The 9,801-nt window shown below is 28.7% G+C and overlaps 2 protein-coding genes across 10 annotated transcripts in view; one reads left to right on the plus strand and one right to left on the minus strand.

Annotated features, from left to right (window-relative positions):
• Positions 1 to 3,711, minus strand: part of LOC132949707 (CREB-regulated transcription coactivator 1-like) — a 38,437-nt gene extending 34,726 nt beyond the window's left edge. For 4 of the 8 annotated variants that reach the window (XM_061020720.1, XM_061020722.1, XM_061020721.1 and 1 more), the window contains exon 1: positions 2,949 to 3,711. In XM_061020720.1, coding sequence (XP_060876703.1) covers positions 2,949 to 3,065 — 117 coding nt within the window. In that variant the 5' untranslated portion in view covers positions 3,066 to 3,711. The remainder of the gene's footprint in view (positions 1 to 2,948) is intronic. The other 4 variants (XM_061020725.1, XM_061020724.1, XM_061020723.1 and 1 more) reach the window with 2 other exon arrangements.
• A 241-nt stretch (positions 3,712 to 3,952) lies between these two features.
• On the plus strand, positions 3,953 to 9,801 carry LOC132949378 (nucleolar protein 6). 2 transcript variants are annotated; one of them, XM_061020238.1, is made up of 17 exons: positions 3,953 to 4,413; positions 5,111 to 5,293; positions 5,360 to 5,669; positions 5,734 to 5,903; positions 5,977 to 6,097; positions 6,155 to 6,324; positions 6,391 to 6,506; positions 6,577 to 6,865; positions 6,934 to 7,161; positions 7,754 to 8,039; positions 8,091 to 8,245; positions 8,310 to 8,473; positions 8,529 to 8,782; positions 8,852 to 9,072; positions 9,141 to 9,329; positions 9,391 to 9,492; positions 9,562 to 9,801. In XM_061020238.1, the coding sequence occupies exons 1-17, from the start codon at positions 4,117 to 4,119 to the stop codon at positions 9,715 to 9,717; spliced, it is 3,411 nt and encodes a 1,136-aa protein (XP_060876221.1). In that variant the 5' UTR covers positions 3,953 to 4,116; the 3' UTR covers positions 9,718 to 9,801. The 2 variants fall into 2 exon arrangements, with proteins under 2 accessions (XP_060876221.1, XP_060876222.1); XM_061020239.1 differs by having other exon boundaries at positions 5,743 to 5,903.

Here is a 9,801-nt window from a genome sequence, read left to right on the forward strand (position 1 = left end):
TATTGACTGTTGAATAATGAAATACCTTCACTTGAACTTTTTGTCATATTAAAAATTTATCAATATTTACAATATAATATAAAGTAGTTAAATGTTTAGTAAATACTAAACAGGTATTTAAAAAAAATAATAGTTTTTGGTTTTCAATTTACTAATAGGTACTTAGTTAATAATATACTAACTATAACCTAAATGGTTATTAAGAAAACAGGTTGTCCAAATTTGTAATGTTAGTTATATTTTTAGTTTATAAAAGTATATTGGTGAATTCCAGAGTTTCAAATACTAATTTCATAACTAGGGGCAGACTGGGACAACTATTCGGCCCGGGAAATCTATATTTTAACCTGCCCTTACCATTTCGTCATCACATAATGTAAAAACTTAAATATGATACCAAAGTTTAAACAAATGAGGGTTGCTCTACTCTTTTTTTCAGGAAACCACTTAAGATTCAATGTGTTTAGTAATTTATATTAACCCGCGATAACTCGCAATGTTAGAAAAAATCTAACATACAACCTATTTTTAGAATAACTATAATTGATTAAATGATAAATAGTCACCCTTCCACCATTGCGTAAAAGAAATGCGCGAGTGATCCTGTGTTAAGTACAGAGTATAATCTATTTCTTATTTTCTATTACTCTATAACTGAGTCAGAATGGATAAAAAACAGGTCAATCTTGATTTCTCTAAGAGTTTCATTTTTCTCTCTATGATTTTTTCAGCACCACCCTTTCTTTTAGTTTCCATTGTAAATAGCAAAGTAAATTTTACAAAATAACCAAGCAACACACAACAATAAAATAAAAAACAAGTAAAAATTCACTTTTATGAATTAAGAATGTTACATTGAACAAACAAAATTGTACCAATCGTTATCAGTAAATATTTTATTTTTTATTGTGTACAATATATTACCTACCCACCTAGGTTTTAATGAATAGGTATTAAGTAAATACCAACTCATTGGCTAGATGTGGATATATTAATCGAATGGTATAATAAATGCGCCTTGTGCTCTAGACACAGCGTATAATAAATGTCAGATCAAGTTATAAATAGGGCATGGGTTTAAATACAAGAAAAATGCCTTAAAAAATACAATTTAATACACATAATATAACAAAGCTTAATAATATGCCCAGAAAAATTAAAAGCTAATTTAAATGAATATAAAATAAAATTTAGATAGGTAAGTAATAAGTATATTCGTTATATTTTGTGTTTCATTATAGCACTGGTCAATTAGATACTATTTAATAATTTTAAAAAAAAACTTCAAATAGAAATATTATTAAATTATATCAATTTTTTTTTATAAGTTCTTATAAAATTTACAAATAATGCTTTTAACCATAATAATATGTCTAAAAATCGCAAAAAATGCTCAATAAAAATTAAAATTTCAATTCATTGATGTACTAATGTATCAAATGTATTGCTTGGAAAACAATGTTTAGACAATTCAGAAAAAATGCAATTTATATTTAAATCTGCGCCCTAGTTATAATAATATTATAAATTATAATTTCTGATGATGCATTGATGCAGAGGCCGGTAGACAATCAGCCGAACCAAATTTTAAAATCACAATTTTTTACTCACGTGTTATGATAGGTACGAAAATACAAAATATTTATAATTTATATTTATAAATATTATAATAATAACAAATTATTTTTGAGCAGCGTCTTAACAAGAAAGTTCCTGGTATCCCACCCCTGTACATAACAATTTTCTAAAAGATCAGTTTTAAAATAAATTTTTATGGAGTATCTATATATAATTTGTACATAGTTAATTTAATCATTTATATTAAAATATAAAAATAATGTACCAACTATTTTAAACAAGTACCAACATAAGTTACAATAAATTAAAAATAAAATGGTAGGTAATTATTTACATGTTTGTTTACAAAATTATAAACCTACATTACATAATAGAATATAGTAATATACCTAATGGCTAATATATTAATGTTATAGATTACATAATCACGGTTTAAATAGTATACCAATATTGTTAACGAACAATTTGTTTAGAGACAAACAATTTAGAATCAATTGAAGTGTAGTTTATACATTACCTAATAATAATATTAAGTATAAACGGAGGTAGGTATAAGCAATTATTTGCTACAGTTAGGAGGAAATTTGGAAGGAAACCTACACTTGAGTATATAATATTATTCCAATAATTATAATTTATAAACATTTAGATAGGTATGTAGGTAGGTACATAATAAACGTGGTTCACACTTTCAGTTACCAACTCATTTGTTTATCTATATTGTACATAATATGCCAGTATCCACAACAATATTTGAAAATCACGGTTATAGATATACAAACTGTGTTGAAAATTATAAATTAATAAAGGTGTAAGATAAAAACATGATTCTTTGATAGGATTCAAATACAACATTTTAAATAGGTAGGTGGTACTTAGTAAACATAACAAAGTTTTGAATAGCAATGAATAGACTATCAAAAATGTATGTAATATATAATCATAAATCATAAAATACAACTCTTTTACAGTTCGCAAAATAGTTAATTAATAAACTAACGCATTTGAATTGACTAAATATATTTATATGATTCTAATTATTATTAATTACTAAGGTACGTACCTACCTAATAGGTATTGAATAATAATTATAATATCTAGGGTCCCAATTGTAATTCAACAATAAATCAATAATTTGAAGACAAACAATAATGGTGATTATTATTTTCATTGTTCAGTAAATGAAATATAAGAGCCTATCATTATTTATATGCAGTGGTACCTGTGTTCCTGTAAGGTACAGTTGGGTATAATAAAAGTTTATACATACTCAGAGTAACATTTATTGATGTGGTGGTGGGGTGGTTGGAGGTAAGGGATAAGAAAAGAATAAACGAGTCGTTGTATATACTTTCATCATTTCAACATACCTTGACGGTAGTGGCATCAGACACTTCGCGCATGATTTTCTCGAAAGCAGCGGTTTCCTCAGCTTGTTTCTGATTGTGCAAAGCGATCTTTTCGCTAAACTTTCTTGGGTTTGCCATTGTCCACGAAGCTGTAGGCGTTTGATCACTTTCCAGGGACAATCGTTCAGGCCGAAAAAACGGACACTTTATTAGTTCGCGGACGAAGAGCAACGGTAGCTGTTACACGTTCGCCGGGCATTAACACAATTTCAATATAACGCGGGCACTACATTTGCATGACGCGATGCGCAATTGATATAATATAATAAACATTTTCTCATCACTGCGGGCTCACGCGGGAAATCGCTACCTAGGGGGAGCAACCTAGGAAAAAAATTCTATAATATAGGTAAACCACACGAATCTATTTATATTATAATAACATACTACGTATCGCGCGACATTCGTGACATTATATCGTCACGAAAACCAAAAGCCTAGACTAAATATCGGAACCATTGGCACGCACTTGCGACGACAGCAGCACTGTTAACATGACGAACGATCATAAAAAAAAAACCAATAAAACGATGGCGGCGGTGAACTGTCGATTAATGGTATTAGGTGTTCATATTGCACTTAACGCCATTGACGGTAAAAACAATAATAATATAATATCATATAAATATTCGGCACTTCGGCGACGGAGACGGAGGAAAACGATCGTGCGCGATAACGACGTCTACCTGTTGGCGAATACGGGCGCTTATTGAAAAAAAAAAATAATAATAATTCTCTGAATTCAACGCGATTTCGGGAGATGGTGATTGCAATTTGTGATAACAACGAAATGGTGGGGGCGTATCATGGCAGAAAATCGCTGCCAAAGAGGTTTATACTAGCTGTGCACCATCGTAAACGACCATTGTCAGCACGGCTGCACTGTGGGCAGATATTAACAGACTGTTATCGTTTAATAAACATTTTATCATTTGTTTTCGTTTGTTATCAACGAAACCCTAAACGGTGGAATATACTCGAAAGTCGAAGTAAACACGTGCACGTGCACTTGCACTCTTGTCTCTTAACGTCTCACACTCTCATACAGGCTGTCTATACAACTGTATTGTTCTACGAGACTCATATTTTGCTGACTTCACCCTTTCAGACTCTCAGTTGACTTTTCATTATGACTTTGGACACCGTTCCGATGATGGAGCCGACCACCGGTGACGAGCATGGCAAGAAACGTAAAAAGAAACAAAACCCTGAAGGAGGAAAGAGGATTAAGCCACCTACAGCTGAAGAATTGAATAAGCTCCGGGAAACGGAAAACCTTTTCTTGTCAAATATGTTTCGTATGCAAATTGATGAAATGTTGAAAGAAGTAAAACCAAAACAATCTACTTTAGACAAAATTCAAGAATGGTTCAATAAGTTTAGCATAGCTGTGTTACAAGATATGGACACCACAGATTATAAAAAAGTACTTTTTCTGAATAGCTATTACTTAGTAAAATTTGTATTAAATAATTTATTTTTAAATTTCACTTATTCACTTACTTTATTGACACACTGTGTGACACTAGCTATTAGGTGTCTGGTTTTTATTCTGTGTTAAAACATGATAATATAGTTTAAAATAATACAGTTTTTATCTTAGAAATCCTAATATAATTTTTTTCCGAATAAATATTATACTTACTCATTTTATTGGTTTACATATTTTTGAGCCTGAAATGACTATTACTTATTATTAAATTTCTAAAAATCAAGTATAGTATTACTATAACTTAATTCCCTTCTACCAAACTACCTACATATTTTTTTTGCATTAAAATACCTAACACAAAATAAAATTTCTTCCATTCAATGGATCAATTGACAAAAATTGATTACTTTAATTAGAAAATGAATTATGAACATAAAAGTTAAGAATAGTTGACAAATTCTGATTGAAAAATAAATGTAGTGTTTCCTATTATTTAGGTTCTCAAATGTTGATATTGTTTACAGTCTTTGTAAAGTTAAACTTATAGTTAGTTTGATTTAACATTTTTTCATTACCAAAAAATTGAAAAGTCCATAATGTTTAGAAGATACCTAAATTGTGTAAATAATTTGAGTTTCTCTTTAGTCAATAATTTTGGTTTGAAATAATATTTACTAATTTTTGTTTTCAGGAATTATTATCAAATATGAGTACATCAGAAATTAGTGCACCATTCCATTTAAACCCTCAAAATAATACAGATGGAACTTTTCGTTTTACCAAGCCTTGTTCTGTAAGAATTGTTGGCTCCCATTCTTTGGGAACATCGTTAATGCCATTAATTAAAGTTGATGTATCAATTGTAATGGGAAAAGTAAGTATATTATAAATTATTTAAAACTGAAATTATTAGTTGTTTTAATTTTAATGAATTGTTTAGACATTTTTCCATAAAAAAGACTATGCTGATGAAAAATATTTACGCAAAAAGGCTTTTTACCTGCACTGCCTTGCTAAAGAATTAATGAAAATACCGTTTATGATTGACAATGATGATTTACAATTTTCTTTTGGGAGTCATTCATATTATTTACCCGCACTTATTGTAAAACCAATTGGTACTTTAGGTAAAAAGTGCTGTTTTTGTTTACGAGTTGTTCCTGAAAGAGATATTTACAGTTTATTTAAGTTTTCTCCAAGTATCAACAATATTAATTGTCAATGGTATTTTAATACAAGTGTGAAAAATGGTAATTTGAATACATATTTTTATATTTTTAAATACGAAATCAAAAAATTGCTAAAAATATATAGGTACTACAGATTCAAAAAATTATTCAACACCTTATTACAATTCACTAATTTTACAAGATTTGGTAATGGATGAAAGTGAAATTTTGCTGAAAGAAATCTTTGATATCAATCAAAATGTTCAAGATGCTTTGATTTTGTTAAAAATTTGGCTTGTACAAAAAAATCTTGGAGTTAGTATTATATGACATATTTATATTACATGGTTAATAATTTAATAATGTATTTATATTATTTCACTTTTAGGGGATTGGAAATATCACCAACTATATATTATCCATGTATGTAGTGTATTTGTTTAAAAAACATAAAATAAACAAATTTATGAGTAGCTATCAAATAATAAGAAATGTTTGGCTAAATTTTGGTATGTTACTTTTTTAAAATAGTTCAAATAGAAAATTAAAATAAATTTTTTTTATAGGACAGTCTAATTGGCTTACTGATGGTATTACTTTAGTTGATAATGAAATCAAAAAAGATGTTAAATTACCTTTAATGTCCGATTTTCATTCTTCATTTCAAGTTGTGTTTGTCGATTCTTCAGGGTATTTAAATTTGTGTGCCAATGTTTTTAAATCGAACTACATTCATGTAAGTTTGATTTAAAGTTCTATTTATTTATAATAATCAACATTATTTATTAATTTATTTTTACAGATTAAAAACGAATGTAATTTTGCTGTTGAAATGTTAGATAACTCAAATATGAATTCATTCCCATGTCTGTTTTTAACTAAAGCTTCTTTTCTTCAACAGTTTGATCATCTTATCAAGTAGTTATACATACTCATAAGTGTTTATTAATATATAATATTCAATAATCACAATTGTAATTTATTTTAGTTTCAATGACATTAAGGTAATAAAAGATATAGTTGATCAGCATGGTGATAAAAAATTGAAATTGGATTTAAGAGAAGATTTGGCCTTGCAATTCCAGCAAGTTATAGAACCGTTATTACTTTCCAGTCTTGGTGATCGTATTACTGAAATGTGTTTTAATGTTTTTCAAGATCCTGTTGTTGTTGGGAAAACTCAAGAACCATTTAGTAATTTTTTAATTGGCTTAAAGTTAAATACTCAAAAAGCTAATTCTGTTGTTGAACGTGGTCCAATTGCAAATTTACCTGAGGTAGTTTTTTATAAAGTTCTATTATTTACATTAATATAAATATTTTAAATGCCTGTTATAAACTGTAGGCTAAAGAATTTCGCTCATTTTGGGGTGAGAGGTCTCAATTAAGACGTTTTAAAGATGGAGATGTTTGTGAAGCAGTTGTGTGGTCTGATAGTAAAGTGGCTATTAGTAAAAAGCGTTGTATAATAAGAGATATTGTACATTATGTATTTTTACATAAATTATCAATTTCTTCAGAAAAATTTATTTATATTGCTGATCAAGCTGAATCAGTTTTAGAGAACCCATTTGTGAGTATACATTAACATAGTAACATCTGTGCATATCTGTTTAATTTATAAATTTAATTTTGCAACTATCGCTTTATTTTTATTAATTGGTCCTAAGATGGTGTTAGCATTGTCACACATAATGAGGGTTTAATGGCCCATGAAATCAAAAGCATTTTATGCTTATATATTATAACATTAAAATAGTAATTTAAATTTAAGATAATTAAATGTATAAACCACACCCTCCCCTCCAATTTTTTTTTCTGTGTACTTGATTATTTTGAATTCTTAAAATTCATTATTGCTTTAGTTCTCTTGGTATTAATATGGTTTATACTCGTGCCGTTGAGAGATCGCTTCTGGGCGGCTACCAAAATTTGTCCGATCTTGCAAATATGATGGCGACTAAGTGGTCGAGTGAGAGAAATTTGGGTATGAAACTGTGGAGCGCGATCATTTGCTTGTGCTTTTAAAAAGCGCTCGCTCACCGGCATGAGTATATAAATGATTGATAAAATTTAGTGTACCTAAGTATTTATATGATTTTGTCTATTATATATTTATATATTCTAAATACTATAAGATAATGTACCAATGTTTTATAATTCAGTTAGTACCAATTGGATTCGAATATGGTACTGGAGAAGCAGCAAGCTTATGTTGTATTGATAATTTCAATGATGTGGGAAAATTAATTCGTCAACTTGAAGGATTACCTTTAACTGTGAGCTCAGTACAAGGAATATCACCTGTGTTGAGATATGCTGATGTTATACCACCATTATCTAGAACTCATGTTGACAATAAAAAACAAAAAAAGACTAAAGGAAATTGTATAATGGCACCAACAGATGAGGAAATAAAAATTGCTCCTGGGCTTGTCGAACCAATTGAAGGTGTGTATATCTGAATTAAGTATAACTCTCATTAAACTATTTGAAATTTAGGTGTATTACAATTTGCATCCAGTGGAAAATGGCCTAATGAACTGAATGCTGTTAGAAGAATGATTACAGCTTTTTACATAAATCTAGCAGCACGGCTAAATAGAGATTGCAATTTAACTTCTCAACCATTTATTGATCATATAGACATCATGAAAGTATGTTCTAAATATTATCTTTATTTATACTGATTATATTTAATAATTTATATTTTACTTTTAGAATGGTTTTGTTTTTCGTTTTCGTATTTATTATCCTGGTGAATTATCACTTATTAAAAAAGAACTTATGCCAGATGGTATGATCCGGTATAGAGATACTGAAGAATCACTGAATTTAGAAAGATCAATGGTACAATTACCTACATTAACAAGCTCATTGCACGGGTAATTACAATTTGGTTAAATATTTTTAAAAACTAATATAAGTGATTTGTTTTAGTCTTAGCGCTCAATACCCATCGTATGGTCCAACTTGCTGTTTAGCTAAACGATGGCTTAGAAGTCAGTTAATTGATAATTTTCATTTCCCAGAAATGTGTATTGAATTGCTAGTGGCTAGCTACTTCTTACAGCCAGAGCCATTTAAAGTAACATGTCAACCAACTATTGGTTTGCTGCACTTTTTACGCAAATTAGCAACAACTGATTGGTTTAGGGAATTTATCGTTATAAATTTCAACAATGATATTCCAAGTATTTAATTATTTTATATCAACAAAATCTTAACATTATGGTTATTACTAATCAATTTTATTTATTTAGAAGATCATATTTCATCTTTGGAATGCTCTATTGCTAGCCAACAAAAAATGTCTTCAAGACCTGCAATGTTACTAGTTACGCCTTATGACTTAGATGGTACAGCGTGGACAAAAGAAAGCCCTTCATTTACAATACTTGCTCGTCTTATGCATTTGTCTAGAAAGGCTTTAGATATAGCTGAAGAAAGCTTATTAAAAAATGGCACTGTAGAAAATTTAAAAGTAACAACTAATTAGATAAATCAGAAAAAAACAGCCATTTAATTCTGATCTTTTTTTATATTGAACAGCAAATATTTAGGCCTTCATTAGAAAAATATGATATATTGATAAGGCTAAGAAACATAATGAATCCTCTAAGACACATGGCAGTTGATGCTAAAATGGCAAAAATTTACTCATTAGAACCGCCTGCAGATAATGAAAAAATACCCATTGTTGGGTTAAATCCAGTTCAAGAGTTATTAAATGTGCTAAGGGTATGTATACCGTAAAATAATATCAATGATTTTTATTAAAAATATTAATTATTAATTTCAGGATAGCTATTCTGATTATGCATTGTTCTTCCATGACACATATGGGGGCAATGTGATAGGAGTTGTTTTTAAGCCTAATACATTTAAAAAAATTGACTTTAAGGTAATTGCTAAAATATTTTATAAGTTTTATAAATTATTTTATGCTGAAGTTAATATTTTTGGTTTGCAGGTAACTAATGTCAATGGTCAGAAATTACTCAAGTCTCCAAATAGTATAAAACAGGTTGAATTTAATTTAGATGCGTTCATCGAGGATATAGATATACAAGGTGGTTTTATTGTAAAAGAAATTGAAAAATGTAACACATCAATATTTTCTAATTAATATTATTTTATTAAGAGACTATTTACATATTTCTTTTGTATTGACATTTCAACACACTAATCATTAAAATACATTTTGACAAAT

The sequence above is a fragment of the Metopolophium dirhodum genome, chromosome 7 (assembly GCF_019925205.1).
Source record: "Metopolophium dirhodum isolate CAU chromosome 7, ASM1992520v1, whole genome shotgun sequence".
Lineage (NCBI taxonomy): Eukaryota > Metazoa > Arthropoda > Insecta > Hemiptera > Aphididae > Metopolophium > Metopolophium dirhodum.